At 42.1% G+C, this 19,518-nt stretch overlaps 1 protein-coding gene across 1 annotated transcript in view; it reads left to right on the top strand.

Annotated features, from left to right (window-relative positions):
• Positions 1-19,518, top strand: part of T265_11796 (hypothetical protein) — a gene marked incomplete at both ends in the record, with an annotated part of 102,574 nt that overhangs the window by 2,951 nt on the left and 80,105 nt on the right. The window contains one exon of the mRNA XM_009178558.1: positions 13,968-14,111. Coding sequence (XP_009176822.1) covers positions 13,968-14,111 — 144 coding nt within the window. The remainder of the gene's footprint in view (positions 1-13,967; positions 14,112-19,518) is intronic.

Here is a 19,518-nt window from a genome sequence, read left to right on the forward strand (position 1 = left end):
CTTTCAGTTGTGAGTCTACATCTTTGGGTATAAAGGGATGAGAATGCTGGGCAGAATTTCAAGACTGGTCGCAAGCATAGCATAAAAATTGCAATCATGGTGTCTGGAAAGTGAAAGGCGCGCAATATTAAAGAAACTGGGCCTGCGTATTCGGGCAATCTAGTAATGTGCCTGGTTTAAAACGCTAGACGTGCGGAACTATATGAGGCCAAGACAGTTGACCTCCGTGGAATGAGTGACAGGATTTCCATGGAGTGTGAAAGCATCAGCTGTTAGGGGGCAGCGGTAGGAATTTATGCTGGATTTCTTGGGGGAGTAGCTTAGGCTAGAGTCGTTTGACCAGCGAATCAGTAAGTCTACGTCTTGCTTAAGCTGGTGAAAGGTGAAGAATAACGCGGAAGGGGGTATGTGTACGCGGAGGAGGAAGACCTTAGCATGGGTTTGGCACCGAAGACGTTAACGGGTTCTAGCACGCTTCCTTGAATGACTCCATTGGTTATAGATAGATGGNGAGTCGTTTGACCAGCGAATCAATAAGTCTACGTCTTGCTTAAGCTGGTGAAAGGTGAAGAATAACGCGGAAGGGGGTATGTGTACGCGGAGGAGGAAGACCTTAGCATGGGTTTGGCACCGAAGACGTTAACGGGTTCTAGCACGCTTCCTTGAATGACTCCATTAGTTATAGATGGTGGGAATGGGTGACAGTTGTGTTATTTGCGCCTTTACATTTTGACAGCAACTGAAACCAAGCATGGCGTACGCAGCAATCCTAATGGTGTATGCATCAAAGCGGGGACGAGTTGGACCTAGTGGTTAGGGCATGACTTTACTGACCGGAAGGTTCATGGTTCGAACCCGACCTTCGCCTCTCGACTTCACAGTCTAGGCTTGTGCGACCTGGTAGTGTCCCAGCATTCGTTCCTCCTTCGTGTGGCACCGCAGATAGGCACCGAAAGGGGGCTACAGCTGAGCGATTTTATGCGTTAAATTGCATCATATTGTATTCCCCGCGAAATCAGCTTCCTTCTTCATCTAGCTGAAGGTTGCTGTTGACGTCACGTCTTACTTAGGTCCAAACAGCTTTGACAACACTTGCGTTTTGATTATATATATAATTTTATCTTTTAGGCCACTTTTTCCATTATTGATGTTCTAATTACCTGCAAGTTATGCTAGCCCCCATTCCTGAACACACTTTGAGCTGCAGTTTATCTCTGAACTGCATGAACCTTCGTGATTGTCCCGCTGTATTTCATCCGTTGGGCAATGTCAAAAAGAGAGATGGGCGGCCTGTATGGCCCCATTCACGGCAGACGGCGAAGTATTTGATATGTTCCTTGGAGCAAAAAAACCTATCACTAATTGCGTGTTGGTTGCTTTATATCTGCTGTTCTAGGAAATCGGCTCCACCACTACTAAAACCGCCTCTCACGCCCGTAAACCAGAAGTTTAATAGGCCGGCGTCACTCCCGGCAACATTGTCGCGGATCAGTTGCGCGATATAAAAAGTTGCCCTTTAGAAATAATGTGTTTTTGACATCACTTAACGCACTATTCAGTAAGGGGAATTATCCAATGTCCATTCTCAAAGGGGCGTTCTCTTGCCTGAAGTGCATCACAAACCTCTTTGACAACACGAGGTTAAATGACTGTTCATTTTCACGAATCCTACAGCAACTGAAATGACTTTTAGTAACAGAGTAGACCCATTGAAACAGAAATATTGGAATTGCCGCCTCAGGCTGTGCCTGATCCGTCAGGCCAAATGGAGGGCTCAAGGATGTTGCAACCAGTGGCAAAGAATGCAAACAACGGGGAATATAATATTGAATAACGTGGTGAAAGTAAATTGAGTGTTGCTTTTGTGATAGATGTACGAGAGAACATAAATTACTTCCAGTCTTCTCCTCAAGGTGCTGTTCGCCCATTTGTCATAATTGTGAATTCAGGTATTGCTATCTATTTCGATCCATTCTGTAATTGATTCTTTGCACCGGTTTTAGATGCCAATGTATATATTTCTACTGCCTTGTCAATGCTGTTGGTATAACATTAACCATGAGACTTGTTTTGGATACCTAATTACATCCCACTCACTTATTGAGTGCAAAGCGATGAGCTTCAGTTTATCGGATGAAATGCAAACTTTGACCAATCAGCAGTCTTTCGTCGCACTACCAATCATACCCTGATAAGTGTATATATCGAGAACAAAATAAAAGAGGAAAAATATCAATACCTCAAAAGCTGCTCAAAACGTTCACTGAAATGAACATCTTGATATTTGTAGTCATGCTTTTTGGCCTGGAAAAGATTTCTTTCGCACAAATTGGCCGTAAGTTCTGTCTCAATTGTGTCCACCATGAAGCAGGCCCCAATTATTCTCTTTTCTGGTTAGAATACATGTCAGCCTGACCTACTCATTACGCACTTTACCCTTCCCCCTCCGCGTTGCGTTTCTGCAGTACTTTTCGTTCAATTCGGTGTGTTTGTCTCCTATGGGTTCACCTGTCAATTCTTCTTATCCTTTCCGTTTTTTTCCCGTTACAGTCACACAACTTGACTAGCTGTTCGCCAGTTACGCTCCTGTCTGTAAATAGACAAGTCTGTTTTGTACATATCCGGAATGTTTTCACATGGAGTAGATGCAGTTTTACAACAAAACTTAACTTCTATTTTCATTGTGTCTGCCGATCAATAAAAATTATTTGGGGACTTTCATGTAACGTTATCAAAGTCCCAAATTATTTCCTCGAAGTTGGTCACACGCAAACACGTTTTGAGGCTAAACTAGTGGATAAGGTAGACCGGGACCTTCACACCTAAAATGTTATCCACGCCAGATTCTAGATAGCTCAAGACCGTCACTTAATATGCTGTATACAATTGTTAACTAAATGGAAATCTTTGCGGTTTGCCACTTACATGCCTGCCGATTGTGGTTTTAGCTCAAAATGTTTAATGCGGCCAGATTGGCATGGAATTTCTCAGCCGATTTTCTAATTTGTTTTATAAAATGGGTAATTTATATTATCATCTCGTTGAACGTTCACGTGTCGTGCATTCCACTTAACCTCGCGTAAAACTTTGGTATTTTCGACCTGGCTGTGAATTCCACTTCTTTTTGTAGAGTGCGCATTTTAGATTTTTCCGCGAGCTTTGATCGTTGTGTTTGGTTTCGTCCCCGGAATTCAGCCCAGACGCGGTCGCTCCTGACCAGTTGGACTTACGTCTTCAACCAGCGTGGGGATTTTTGCTAGCAATTTTAGCAACTCGATCCCCCCTGAAGGGTTGTCACGCAAGCTTTTCCTAGCCAGCTGTCGGCTTCCAACACAATTTGTGCATCTTACCGTTCGTGTTAAGGTACTTCGGCCATATCGCCACCAACTGCCTAACGATGTTATCATGTAACCCGATCTGTGTACGGTGATTTAGTTGCAGTTAAGCGCATAATCGGTAGCCCGAGGAACCAGTTATTAGTCCGATTCTACTAGTCCGAGATACTAACATACAGGCATGATTTGAGGTAGTTAACTGAATGGTAAATCCATTGCATCCATCATCGACATGTTCACATGCATCTTTGGAAACAAGAATCGGTGCTCAGTTGGACGGATTTCTGCAAAAAGATCACGTAAAATCCACGCAGCACGATAAAGTGCCCTGGGTGGGGGCTGTAAGCAAAAATATTTTACAGTTATTCAGTGTTAGTCCAAATTAGGAAAGGGCGAATCAGTAATTTACTGGAAATACTCAAAGTCATAGTCGTGCAGCAGTGATGATAGATTGAACTCCCCTGATGATGGCGATGTCATGTCACGGAATAATGGGGTAATGTACTTAACATGCATATTGGTTTGTGTTTATGAGGAGATCAGAAATTACCGGCGAACTGGAATTTGTATCTTCGCATGCACAGATAATGACTGGACAGCATCTATTTACTGAGATTATGGATACGAATTAGTGACGGCGTAGAGAGCGTACGTTCACACACAGTCTCTGGACGCTATTTCAGCACGAACATTATCTCATTTTAGCCAATTTCACAACACAACCAGACAGGGACAACTCGCGGAAAGTTGCTGAATACGAGCTTGTTGATGACGTTTATGTGGGTTTTCGAAAAATGGCAGGCTGATTGCCATAGGGCACAAAACACAGAACGTGAACCGCTGTAATCTCTGAGAGATAATCGCTTCAATGCATATACTGGTTATGAATGACAGAGAAATTGTGCACACCACATAGTCTAGGATATTCATGTTACATTCCGGGTAGTAAAAATATCCGCTAAAATGGAGGATCGTCTGAAAAGTTTTCCTCAAAAGAATGCAAAGCAAATCATGATCAAGAAGGACTGAAGTTTTCTGAGGCAGGTATAGGTGAGTATATTTTTATATGCTGTTTGTAATTTGATGTGATGTTGTCCGAAGATAAGTCGGCATGGGTATATTCCAATGGGCCCATATAAAACCAAGTTTTGGGGAAAGAAGAACTCATGTGCCATAAATGTAGATAAACAAAACCCAAATAATCAGAATCCAAATTTTGATCGGTGTTTACGATGAAGATTTTGGTTTTGCTACAGAAAACACAGAGACGTGTTGAGGAAGTCGGTAGGTGTACCGTAAACTGAAGCTCCATCATTTCTAAGAAAAAGAATCCACGGAAATACGGTACCTAAAATGAGTTATCATTTGAATCATTGTTTTCGCGATCAGCGGGCGAAGAAATGAAAACGCCTTAATTTTGAACAAACGTGCCTCACCATTTGAGTGACTCGGAATGGATGCAGAAGAAATGAACCGCGGAACTTTGATATTATTTGACAGCAGTGGTGTTTTTGCGGAATAAGAGGACAAACAAACCCTACACGCAGGCAAAATAAATCAGGTTGATTAGAAAGAGTTAATAGGTCTTGCTTACAAATCATTTTTTGACTAAAACTGACCGGAAATGTGGGGTAATGAATTTGCTTTGGCCACGTGACAATGAGAGTTCGTAGCTTAAGAGGTGGTGTAGCCTGTAAGCTGGGCCATCGCTCACAGTCGGGCAAAAATTAGACCAACGTAATTCTTCAGCTGGGCTGAAAAAATGCTGCTCATGTTGTAATACATCAAACATGTCAGATACTCCGAATAAACTTCTAGTTGTAGTTAGTTTGCAGGGATGAATTCGGTTGCATTTAATTTTAAATGCTGGTGTATTCCATAATACGCCCAGAATCCTACTGACATTCCCACTTGTATCGTTCACCAATAGCAACTCCCATACACAGCGGAGAAACGCCTGCTTGGCGACTGGGATGCAATACCCGTGTGGAGGGAAAGGCATATCAGAAAATGTTGGGGTGTGAACTCGAGCTCCCACAGAATTCATCCTTACGCCCAAGTAAATTCGTGAGTCGGATAAATTCTGAGACGAACAGAAATAGCCACAAGTGTCCTGTTTGCGACAACTCATTTTGCTTCTTCTCACACTTGCAACGGCATTAGGTGGTGCATACAAATGACCGTGATTTTTCGTGCCATATATGCCAACTACCATACAAGTCCTCCCGCAGTCTCCATCGGCACCCAAAAAGGTGTCATCCCGGGTGGGCAGAATTGCATCCTGACAAACAAACGAAGAAATTTCAAGAATGAGCAAAGGACGCCTATTTGTGTCCGGAATGTGGTAAACTTTTCAAATGTTGTAGCTCTCTACGATTTCATCGAAAGACCAGACATGATCGTGACGCGCAGCATACGTGCGAAGCTCTGTGGTATAGTTTCAGGCAGAAGGTAAATTATCAGCGTCATCTGAGGAATCTGCATGTAAGGGAGATTACACACAAATGTGAACAATGCAGACAACTGTTCTCCACCGCACGTCAACTACAAGCTCATTTGCAGTACACCACAATGCGAACCATGGGTAACTTTTAACAGTATTTGTTGGATTGTTGAATAAACGTTTGGTCATATGCGAAATACAGGGTAATGTTTTCCGAAGTTGTCTCTTTAGTTTCAAGTGTGCAGATTTGGGAATTACGATTGGGGATTTTCAGTGCCTAACTTAAGTCTGAATGTTGTTGGGAGCGTATTGTCACGTGCAGTATTCTTGGCCTCCATTAGCGTTGCATTCAATATGCGGTAACGTATCACCATTCCCGTTGGAATGGAGGCGTTTGGTTTCAGGTACTACTGGTTGCCTAGGCTGAGTGGACGTTGGCTGATCGATTCTGGGTTGCTTCTACCCCGCTTCCTCAGAAGTACACCAAACACAGCAAATCAACTAGTCCAGGCCAACGTTATTGCAAAACATTTGATCCGTAAAACGTACCAAGTTTAAACAGCATCAAACCAAGATCCGTAAAACGTACCAAGTTTAAAAAGCATCAAACCAAGTCTCATATCCTGCGCAGAATGCGATTTGAACACGGTAAGTCTAAATGTGATAATTTATACACAGTCGTTGTGTGAGAAGCCGATCTAGTGGCTAAATTTGTTGAAGCGGTGGGTAATTCCAAGCAAGAATGTTTGCCTGGAGTAAATCGGCATGCGATTTCAATTCACGGGAAACTGAAGGGAATGTAAGGAGGACTCGAGAAAAGCAATCAGAAAACCTAGCGAAGTCGACTGCTTGTCCCAAGAAAGCATAAGCATTTGCTTTCAAAATTACGTACTTCGTTAACTAATTAACGAAAATTCAAATTCAACAATGAATGCTTAAAAACGGAAACCAGCGGTGATATTTTATTGGTCGAAACATAATTAAACTTGCGACATTGCACAACCGCCGCCATCCAGTCTTGAAAAGTTAAACCTAAACATTGGGGAGATGAAAACAATGCATACCACATCCTGGATGTTTAGCGGTGAATGACCCAAAAATCATATCAAATAATGGACGAAATTTAATCTTTCTGTTTGATTGTTCAAAGGCGACCAATGCCGCTGCTACTCTACAAAGTTAAGCATTTTCATAAACTTCATCAAAAGCAGCGTCGTAATTCCTTGCGTTATAATCGCGCCAGGGTTCGGACGCAGCCCAAATCGTTCATTGAGGGTCATGCCAAAGCACTTTACTGCCCGGCTGCACGGGTATCTGGATCTATATCGTAGTTCAGAGTTACACCTGAAAGGCAACAGAATAAATGCCAGCATCTCTTTTGTGATGGTGACCTAGTTTCGTCAACAAAAGATTACTGGATATAGTATTTAGGAGGACTGTGCAGCATGCATCTCGTTAACGATTCACGTGGATGAGGGATGATAACGCAAATCACTTGTGGGTACTGGTTGAATTTGTTGTCAAAGTGACATAATCGAAATTGACCGCATCCCATGGCGGTGTCTAAGTGATCTCCCATTGCACCATCTCATAAAAAACTGATTGTTTGGAAACTTGCATAAATGTGCGACTCACACCGTTGGCGACAACAAGGAATGTAATTTAAGTTTGATTGAAGAAGACATTGGTGTTGCGGTAACGATGGCATGCTGCACAGTTTCAGTGGAAACGGTTTCTGAGTAAAAAAATTGTTTTCATTTCCGAAGATCGTCTAAACTCGATATTACCACTGCGGACGAAATGTAAAATACGAGGGGTCTACTTCCTTTTGAAGAAACTGAACTGCGAGATCTAAATGTAACAAAGTTGACTGGGAGCTTTTTACAATCTGAGANTCGTTCATTGAGGGTCATGCCAAAGCATTTTACTGCCCGGCTGCATGGGTATCTGGATCTATATCGTAGTTCAGAGTTACACCTGAAAGGCAACAGAATAAATGCCAGCATCTCTTTTGTGATGGTGACCTAGTTTCGTCAACAAAAGATTACTGGATATAGTATTTAGGAGGACTGTGCAGCATGCATCTCGTTAACGATTCACGTGGATGAGGGATGATAACGCAAATCACTTGTGGGTACTGGTTGAATTTGTTGTCAAAGTGACAATCGAAATTGACCGCATCCCATGGCGGTGTCTAAGTGATCTCCCATTGCACCATCTCATAAAAAACTGATTGTTTGGAAACTTGCATAAATGTGCGACTCACACCGTTGGCGACAACAAGGAATGTAATTTAAGTTTGATTGAAGAAGACATTGGTGTTGCGGTAACGATGGCATGCTGCATAGTTTCAGTGGAAACGGTTTCTGAGTAAAAAAATTGTTTTCATTTCCGAAGATCGTCTAAACTCGATATTACCACTGCGGACGAAATGTAAAATACGAGGGGTCTACTTCCTTTTGAAGAAACTGAACTGCGAGATCTAAATGTACCAAAGTTGACTGGGAGCTTTTTACAATCTGAGAGCTCTAAGCATTGATAAAAATACATAAATTTCGGTCAGACAATTTTGGGATTGTGAGTGTCCGATGAGTTAGTCACATTTTAGGCGGCGGCATTATTCCGGAATGAGGTGCTTTCAGAACCGTTATAAATCAGGAATGTTGCTACCTTTTCCGATAAATCAGCCAATCCAGTTGCGGCAACTAATTCACAACTCTGAGGATGAACAGGCAAACATGATTAACTTGAAGGAATTCAGCTCAACCAACATATGTATCCAAATGGGATCCTGACGTGACTTGCAATCCAGGTTGACGAATAAAATACCGCGGAAATCACTTCCTAGCGCACAACATTCAAGAGAGTTCTTAGCTGCCATATGGAAACTAAATAAGTGCACAAATTGTGAGAGGAATCCATTCAACTTATTCAGAATTGATAGAATCTTCTCAATTTGGGACAAATTGTGTGCAATTGAAACGTCAATCTCAGCGAACACATCAATACGCATACACTATGCCAGAGACCCTACACTTGGCAACAACCCTCTAAGAGATGTTATATTTTAGCACTGGTGGTGTGACTGATTTTGTTTCTGGACAGTTTGCTGGGCCCTCCACCCTCTTTGAAAGACTACCTTCCCAAAGGACTAAATGATACCCATTGTATGGCCTACTGACAACATATTTAGTGTCATGCTCCTCCACAACGCGATTTGTACTGCATAATTATAGGTTGGCGCTCTAATTTAGAGTGCTATTAACTGTGGAATGCATTTTAAAATGTTGGGGATCAAATGCACCTAAACCAAAGTCTAGGAAAATCGAGTTAGTTAACCAAACCACCAAAATCTTCACATAGTCATATTCTGCGAGTTAATGCAGTACTGCAAAATATATCCCAAACATTCTCGTGGGGTGACAGTCGGGATATTGTTGCATTGTTAACGTTGTGTTTGACGTTAATTTTCACGGTGGAAAGTTCACTGGCCCGAAATGTTTTTAAGACATCTTGGAGTTGGTCACAGTAGTAGTTTTCTGGCCTGCCGACACTGACCAGTCTGAAGAAGAGCACTGTTAGCTAAGAGGGACTCCCACAATATTAGTGCATAACATTTCCCGATATAGCACCCGGTCTGATTCACAGTGTTCTTTGTCACCTGTTGCCACGCTGCATTTGCTGGCTCCTCACAAAACACACTGTGCTTCTTTGCGTTTTCTTGTGTTGTTTCGGTCTTCGGCTGTTTCGAGCAAAAAATGGTAAAACATTCGCAATGGGGGTCGTAAGACATTGTGTGCGCTACTCGGGAAGTTTACGCAACTCGACCTCAAAAGTATATGTCCCTAAGGTGAATAACTAAAGCGTAATTAAAGCATCTAAAAACGGGGATAAGCTACAGACAGCCAATTATGTCTGCGTAGGCAAATCAAACACCCAAAATGGTCACTGGGAAACAAATATCTTCCCATCTTTAGGTGACCCGCATTGTAGGTTTTTCATCACTAAATTTCGTTGATTATTTACCTGGATTTATCCGACATTTAGCCGCAAAATGTTTTGAGATGATCGCGGCTGGACAACAATTATCGCTGCTCCCTCCCAGACTTCAAGGTGATCACATAACGCGTGTGCCACTTATGGCCTAGTAGTTCACGCTATATCTACTTGCCTCGACGTTGCCATTTTATATCGCTTTGGAGAAACATATGGTGTCAACTGGTGATGGGTCGCAGTATGATTGGGCGGAACCTTAAATAGATTATGTAGATAGATGCATACATACATAGATAGATAGATAGATAAATAGGTAGATAGATAGATAGATAGATGATAGATAGATAGATAGATAGATAGATAGATAGATAGATAGATAGATAGATAGATAGATAGATAGATAGATAGATAGATAGATAGATAGATAGATAGATAGATAGATAGATAGATAGATAGATAGATAGATAGATAGATAGATAGATAGATAGATAGATAGATAGATAGATAGATAGATAGATAGATAGATAGATAGATAGATAGATAGATAGATAGATAGATAGATAGATACATAGATAGACGGACAGATAGGTAGATAGATAGATAGATATGTAGATAGATAGATAGATACAGAGAGAGACAGTAGATAGATTAATCACTGCGACACTAGAAACTACATTTTAAAATACGGATTACATCTCTTTGATTTGCCACCGACTTAATGATAATACGTAACTATTTGTTGTCATTCTTTATCAATGAAAGCGCCACGTATTCGTCCCAGATGTCAGCTGCTTGCTTATGTAAAGGCATTTTTAAAACGCTCAAGTAAAACTCAGCGCAACTTATGAACAAGGATGAATTAATCACTGGGCAAAGTGTAATTTGGCGAGCGTAATTAATTTGAACCATTCAGGCCTCATGAAGTAATCTTGGCCGTTTAAAAATTCATGACCCCAGAATTGCAGAGGCAGAACAAAACGTTCGCGTGGCTCACCTGTCTTCATTTTTGGTGACCTGGTTTGTGAAGGACAACTTGGGAAATTCGCCCGCTACACAATGACTAGCTGGCCACTAGGGTGTTGAACTATCCAACAATAACACAGCTACACGGTTTCAATGAAAACATCATATGCAGCGCAAAAAACAACCTTTCTCGATTTCCCTGGTTGGTTTCTCGTGAACTTCATCGGATAACAGCAATGCTGCTGAAACAGTTCTTTTTGTTTGAACTTCAAAAATACTGAACCAAGGTTTCCGGTGCTTTGACTTCCTTTCACGCGAGTTTAATACGGCTATCCATAAAGTCACTCAATTTGAAACCAGTCTCACACAGCATAGTTGCGGTTGGACAATTACCGATATCTCAGTCACACAGCGATGGTCAAATAGGTGTCTGATTCAAATTCTTGGATGGTGCCACGTTCCAAAGTTCCCTTCTTGAGAGAAGTAACTGTATCCAGTGTATTTTGCTCGATATCTAAACTGATTATAATAATAAGATATGTGCATATGTCTACAGTGATTTCATCCGTGATTTCAAGCTGATGAAAGTGGGCCTTAAGATTCGTGCTAGACATGAGTGAGAATATTAGCTTCGTTCCTTCGAAGTGTTTCGCTAAATAATCAGGGAAACTAATGACAGTCATTGTACATAGTGATGAATTTCTTCATTCGTACTTGCAACACGATACTGCGGTATGATTGTCCGTTGCATGCATCCAACGTCATATGGCGATTTTCCGTCCAAAGGCTTTTATCGAGCGAATATTTTCGCCAAACCCCAAGCGACAGAGCTCCAAGTAATGCTTGCGCCCTTCGAATATAGATGAATAGCAAGAGATGCCTTGTGGTCATAATTTGTGCTTGTAGAGGTGAATTTTACTAGCTTAATCTACAATTCATTTCGCCTGTCAACCAAATTCACCGGATAGAGCTGATACAAAATCCGCCTTCGTTATGCGGTATTCCGACTTAGATCTTCATGGACAGAATGTGTTACCACTTGAATAGCTCTGCAAATGCACCTGTGTTCGTTATTCATTTTTCAATAATCATTGGGGGCAAAAGGGAAGGACTTAAAACGATAGATTGTGGTCACGAATGTTTAGCTTCTGACCATAAAATGTAATACGTGTCTTATGACCACAACCGTACTGAGGAACCTCAACTGGTTCAATGTGGTCATAAATCTCTGCTCACCCGTGTGGTGTTATCTAAAAATTAAGGCAATTAATTTGCGAAACTGCAGCTGAGTAAGGGCAAACGGTAAATGGAATATGACGGATGAAAGCGCAAACCACAAATGCACATAAACAAAGGGCATATGCTGATCATGCACGAGGCAGAGATAGAGACGGCCAGTGTTCATAACGAGCACGGCCAGTCTTCGTGTTGCGTGTTAACCAACGGAAATGACGTTTCGCCCCCGGTTCACAATAGACGAGTGAATACTCACATCGATTTTGGGCGAACGAAATCTTCTCCACGCTTACAATAACGAATACCAAACCCGGAGTGTTCATTTCAGCAAACGTCTTTTTCAAATCCATTAGAATTCGTTTTCTTCCACATTTTAAATGGCTCTCGTTAGCAGCGTCCTTGACAGATGCATGTAGAAGGATATGAGTGATCATTAGAAAACCAGACGGCTGTTAATGAACCAATTTGGGTATCTTGGCCGGACAGCTGAAGCTCAACGTGTATACACATAATAGTGAAAGGTTCATCAGGCCATCAAAACAACTAGCTTCGTTAATTATGAACTCTCAGCACCAGTAGGGCTGTACAACCATTCCGATTGGCAACTTAATCCAGTGCTTCGAAGGAGTCATACCTAATTTTTAGATAACACCACACGGGTGAGCAGAGATTAATAACTACATTGAACCAGTTGAGGTTCCTCAGTACGGTTGTGGTCATAAGACACGTATTACATTTTGTTGTCAGAAGCTAAACATTCGTGACCACAGTCTATCGTTTTAAGTCCTTCCTTTTTGCCCCCAATGATTATTGAAATATGAATAACGAACACAGGTGCGTTTGCGGAGCTGTCCAAATGGTAACACAATCTGTCCGTGAAGATCTAAGTTGAAATACCGCGTAACGTAGGCGGATTTTGTAGTACCTTTATCCGGGTTGAACGTAACTATAGACTACTCAAAGCCATAAGTAATGATGATGCTCAAAACTACCGATCAACTGGCCACTGATTCGCGTCACCATCCACATGCATGTTCATCGTGATTTCGTCCCGAAATGCGGGGCCCACCGCTTGCTCGTCTTTTTCTACCGTTCGGTGGAGGAATGCGCATGTGGTTTTCCTGTTTTTGACTTGCAACTAACGTACACAGTATTTTGTTCCACGTAGAGTGGACATCAGGTTTCGCCGCCATCAAAGNGTCATAAGACACGTATTACATTTTGTTGTCAGAAGCTAAACATTCGTGACCACAGTCTATCGTTTTAAGTCCTTCCTTTTTGCCCCCAATGATTATTGAAATATGAATAACGAACACAGGTGCGTTTGCGGAGCTGTCCAAATGGTAACACAATCTGTCCGTGAAGATCTAAGTTGAAATACCGCGTAACGTAGGCGGATTTTGTTAGTACCTTTTCCGGGTTGAACGTAACTATAGACTACTCAAAGCCATAAGTAATGATGATGCTCAAAACTACCGATCAACTGGCCACTGATTCGCGTCACCATCCACATGCATGTTCATCGTGATTTCGTCCCGAAATGCGGGGCCCACCGCTTGCTCGTCTTTTTCTACCGTTCGGTGGAGGAATGCGCATGTGGTTTTCCTGTTTTTGACTTGCAACTAACGTACACAGTATTTTGTTCCACGTAGCGTGGACATCAGGTTTCGCCGCCATCAAAGGTGTGGGACTCTTCGATAGGTTTCTTGCGGACCATCGGATGTTTGATCAAGTCTGAGTTTTGTATGTCCACGATCTCATACAAGTGCTTTAGGTAAAATGAGGCAATGAGTGATGAACGGATTATGGCGTGTGCGTCATTTGTGAACTAGTCATGAATCGTGTGGTTTTGCAGCCTTACCTGGTTGAACCCCATTTGCAGGCGCTGACTGTGCGCATATTTGACCTGGACTCAGGATCTTGAAAGCCGCGCTACATTCATTTTTTGCCGAGCAACAGGCCAAAATATAAATTGATTTTTTTCAACTTTCTAGGCATTTCGATATAAGACATTTTATACCGGCTTATTGGCATACGAGTGCGGGCACCAGCGTATGGAATTTTGTGTGGCTATTCATAAATTAAACGATGATACTGCCAACGTTACATCAGGCTTGGCCACATTTCTAGGCAGGCAGGTGATATATTTGTGGGGTGCGTGCTAGTGATGTTTTAATAATTCTGCAGCCTACTTTTATCTAGGAGCATTCTTAATTTCCTTGTGATCCTGTATAAATAGACTTTTCTCCAATTGCCAAACCACCACTGGGTGTTTCGTTGAAAGGGCCTTATCGGCTCATCCACATTGTCGATGGCCTGAGGTAATTCGTGTGTTGGATATACATCGTCATATTTCAGCAAACGAACTGCACCGCATTATTGAGTGGCCTCCGTCTTCCAGCTTTTGGGCAACATGTACTTTCTTCCTCACTACACCTCATCTCACTGTAACATTGCACTGGCGTTTATCTGGATGCAGTCAAAATGATAAGCATAGCTATCTCGGGTACCCAACAAGGGGCACCTCCGTTCAGCCGCAAAATTTTTGCTTTATAAATTTAGGTAGTTTTCTGCTGATGCCAGTCCGCAGAGATATGTTTAAAACCAACGTCAATAGTGATTCAGCTATAGTACCTCGGAAAGTGTTTTCATAAGCAGCACAGCGACAAGCCATCGGATGTCCAGTTGGAAAATACCAGTATGTTTACCAAAGTTTTTATTCTATTTGCAGAATTTCTGTTGAAAAAGAAGATAAATTGGAGCCCAAACCCGAAATCTGAACGCTTTTACAAAGTGGCGTGTTACACTTCTACGGTGACATTAGCTTACACAAAACTGAGACCGCTAGGTTCTCTGGTCTGCGCTAACGAATTCACCGATGAGTTCTTGAATAGTCTGCTGGAACTATCTCCGGCAACTCGACATCTTTGGATCTCAACACCAGAGAAGTTGCTTTAACGAAGCAGTTCGTTACATTTCCAAGGGGGTATATGCTTACACAGATTAAGAGTATTAGGAGATGGTCACTTCAGGTGAAGGTTGTTGCAGCTGAAGTGAAATTGAGTTAAAGTTCTCGGGGAGCAACGAAATACAGACCGTTTGTTTGAAAGTAAACTGTGCTTCTCTTCATTTGTACCAGGATTAATAACCTGCGTACTAACAGCTGCATGTGCGTTTGAAAAAGTACATGTGACTGTCACACATTCGGACGATATTTATGACTTCCTCGTTTTCTGATTAATGTACAGAATAAGTTCGCCTAGATTTGACAACACTCATGTCGTGTGGATATTACTCATAAGCATTGGGTTTCACGCAGCTAGCTTTCTAAAATTCAAATTAAATTGAGATACTTGAGTGCCGAAAACTCACAAGTGTAAGTATCTATTGAAGAACGGTAAAAATTAGTTCGACCATTAGTATGAGAAGAACTTATAAACAATCGGCAACTTTCTGACGTGGAGAATTGCGTATTTGAAGAAAAGCTCCCTGGGGCCAGGAGATTCAGTTTGAGGCGGAATAGGCCAAATCGAAAAATGTGTCCTAGTTACAGGCTGGTTGGCCTTATGTGTCGGTTGGGAGGTTTTATTTGTTGACGTGGGTAAGTCAACGTGAAGGCCAATGGCTTCAGGTCTCATACACTCGTCTGTTTCTGGCGTAAGATAGCACTCAGCTTCATGGTGGTTTCAAAAAATCCACGGTAGCCAGTTATTCTGGAGTTGAGTCCACATGTATGCTGAATTTCGCTCGAAGACACAAACTTCGATATATTTGTGAGAAGCATTAGTCACCTCGTGGTTGATCACCGCGATATGTTCATCTACGTGCTCTAAACCCTCTCAATCGCCGCGCAAACCTACACAGCTAGGTCAACCTAAAAGGATTGAAATGCTTGAAAGTCAGCTTGTACCACGTCCACAATAACTTCATACTCATCACGGAGAAATAATAAGTGGAATCTATAGACTACTTTATTCAGTTTATTTCCAAGAGGATTTGTGATATTCTACAAGTTATAAATTATGCCGGTCTAATTGTCACAGTACACACTATACAAATCAGTGGTCCCAATGAACTACACAAATTGCTTCGCAATTAACAGGCATCAGACATTACTGAAAGGTTGTGAGCTTTCGGTTGAGATGCCGAATATCGTGGGACACATGATATTCCTGCTGGCGTTCGGACAATGAAACCGTCCGTTCAACTTGCCAATAGATCCTATGGCACATATATTGCTTAGCTTCGTGTTCACTTTGCCGACTGTCGTGGCACCGCCTTGAATATCAGCTGCATGTTAGTGTCCTAGCACGCATGCATCAAACCAAGGCTCAGTAGTAGTGGAGATGACCCTGGCAAGATAACACAGATATATGCTTGACTAGCGTGCAGGTATACGGTGGGGAGCATTTTTCTCAGGTAACTAGGACATCACTATTAGTTGAGATGCCCTGAAAATCTAAAGTTATTTCCTGTTAGAGGATGCCAGGCTACATATCACAGTAAGCTAAGTATTAGGTGAGTGGCTCTTCGATTTGAGATACAAAAACAGTTTAGAGTATGAAGTATCGAGAAGTAAAAAACTCCATCCAAAAATCCAGTCGAATAGGAACAGTAAAATGCTTTGTGTGCAGCTTGAATAACGAGATTTCCATGCATGTTGTAAAACCTTATTCGAATCCCCGATTATCTCGTTCACCACAATCAGCTTCAGTGCGCAGGGGAGCATCGTCTGTCCAACGATAAAGGAATGCAAATTCAATGCGCAGTGGAGCATCGTCTGTCCAACGATAAAGGAATTCTACCAACGTGGATGGCAAATCCTATCACGATATACTGGGTTGTTTGCGAAACCCTTCTCAAAATGCATCCAGAAGCTACATAAACCGTAGGGATCACAAATGTCCGATTTGTAACAAAGTGTTCCATTTCTCCTCAAATATGCAAGACCGTCGGATGATGCATATAAACAGCCGTGTTTTCAGATCTCGTAGATGTTCAGAATCATACAAATATTTCCGTGTCTTCTTCATCACCTGAGAATGATCCATAGAGTGCAAGATGAAGTTTGTCCCGGAAGATCAATGAAGGGATCTTGAGAATCAGCGAAAAGTGGTTGTCTGTGTCCACAGCGCGGTCAGTTGCTTAGAGTGCGCAATACTCTGTGGCTTCACCGGAAAACCATACATGGTAATTGCGCGCGGCATACATGCGAGCTGTGCGATTGGGTTTTTAGTCGGAGGACAAATTGCTTCAGGTTACATGGTAATTGCGCGCAGCATACATGCGAGCTGTGCGATCGGGTTTTTAATCGGAGGACTTGCTTCAGGTATTTGTGGACAGTGCATGGAAATGAGGTTTGCCGCAAATGTGGATAATGCAGACCATTTTTTCCACCTCATCTTAACTGAAAGAACACTTGTTGACAAGGTGAAATTCAGACCATGAGTAACGTCCATTATTGCGCGTATGATAGTTCGAAGAATATAGTGTTTTTAATGTGGAATACAAATTGTGTTTTTCCTGTATTTCTTATACTTGCAGATTTGGATCAGGCGGATAAGACGTCAACCAACAGAGACTTGGGAAGCATCTTTTCTATTTGATGAAGTAGTTTTACTCTTTATTAGTGCTCTCTGGAGGAATGTGTGAATGTACAAATCGCATTGTCCCATTGTGAACTCTCTCGTTGACAAACAAACTAGTATAACGTCGGGTGCCAGAGTTTGAACGAGCTTTCCCACCCTTCCCTGTTCGAGAAGTAGTCTCACCTTCAGGCAGTTCACTGAAAAGTTCACAGCTACCCAGTTAAACAAATGGAAATTTTCGGGTTCGGACCATAACAATAGTTTGACTGAACTCGTTTACCTGAAATCAAAAGATAACTTAGATTATTGTGATTCCTCGAGGAAACTTAACCACAAACTCGCAGCTCTGGAAGGATGTTGAAAAGCTGCCTCTGACACAAAAGGCCAAGTCAGAAATTAAATGGAGTAAAACTGGACTGCGCTTTTCCAATTGTCATCAGCTACCGACATTACAGGTTGAAGTGGGTACATGAATAAGGCATCATTGGTGGTAGCCGCACAACTAGCCCTTCAAATGCTTAGCCACCGTTGGCCTGGCTAAGGTCTATTTTTTCTGATTACCAGGAAGATCACTCGTGGACCGCTAACTGTGAATGCTTTGGTATTTTGACAGAAAAAGGGTTGTGTGAGACAACTTATTCGGAGTGAAAACTACATGCGTGTCGCAATCTTTTGCGGAAAAATGTTGTAGAAAACAGCTTTTCAGCATTGTGCGCCTTTCGGTCGATATCTGTCTCCCCCTGGCGACATCGATTGTGAAGCGAAGTGAACCGCGATTCTATCCTCAGACTGGTGTTGTACAGCCATATTGCGTTACTCTTATGGTATCTGCAAAGGGAAACCTGATGTGTTTTTTGAGTACGTGCGTTACAATCTTTCAAAAGTACCAAAAATTGGATTTATTGGTCCTTTTTTCGTGAACTGGTACGCGTATCTTAAGCCCAAAAAACGGATAGCCGCAACAAATATGTCCGTCGGTTGAGCTGGTAGAATCTGCTAAATTGACATTCCTGTAGTCCATCAGTGCGACTTTCCTCGGAAGGCCTAGCCCATCCGCTCTTAACGGAAATAACGAAAATTGAGCAACACCTGGAGCTACGATGATTGTTGTTTGTTTCTCACTTGGAGTGAACTTCAGAACTGACTTCTGGTGGACAATTTGCTTAGTTATCTTCAAGACCACATTTAATACCGTGCATCCGTTGGCGCGGTTGGTCTTCCAATGCATTTCCTACTGAAAATAACTCATTTGTAAATATCTTTGCAGTATACGGTTCTTTGTAGGGAAGGACATTAAGCGTTGTAAATCAATGTGACTACTATCAACATTAGGAGAGATATGGGATGCTACGAAATTTCTCGCTGACGCAGCTTAGTGAAAATTTGTGAGTAGTGGGAATACGTTAAGCTTGCAATATCGTTGGCAGGTGAGGAACAAATTTTTGGGTAGCTCGTATAGATTTATTAGTGTAGAGATGTTATGCAGATAATGCGGATTTGATTTTGTTTCCCACATCCAAACCAGGCAGCCAGGCTGGCCTACTTGGTAGCTCAAACGCTGATCCAAACAAATTTTCCGAAATACGTATGCGCTTGTACAGAACCTCTGTATAACATCGTTGGGATAGACATTGCATCGAAAAAAATTTTGTTGAGCTTCGCTCACGTCATTTGCTTTGGGATATTTTGAAGTCAGTTGTACTCCTCCTCGTGGCTGTAGCTTAGCAAGACTACGGTTTGTCGAGTGATGAGTCAGAGCGTGGGTTTTTGACATCTTGATTGAATCTGTTGCGGGCTGATTCCATTTCTTCTGATGAACTTTCAATCGTTTCTCCCCCAAAAGGACAGTAAACAATATTCGCGGAATATCTTAGCAGTTGTATACGAGATTCTGCTTTTCCCTGATAAGATGGATGATTTTGTGCTCCCATGAGCGTGTGGAAATATACCACAAAAA

Source organism: Opisthorchis viverrini (assembly GCF_000715545.1).
Source record: "Opisthorchis viverrini unplaced genomic scaffold opera_v5_585, whole genome shotgun sequence".
NCBI classification, from domain to species: Eukaryota; Metazoa; Platyhelminthes; class Trematoda; order Opisthorchiida; family Opisthorchiidae; genus Opisthorchis; species Opisthorchis viverrini.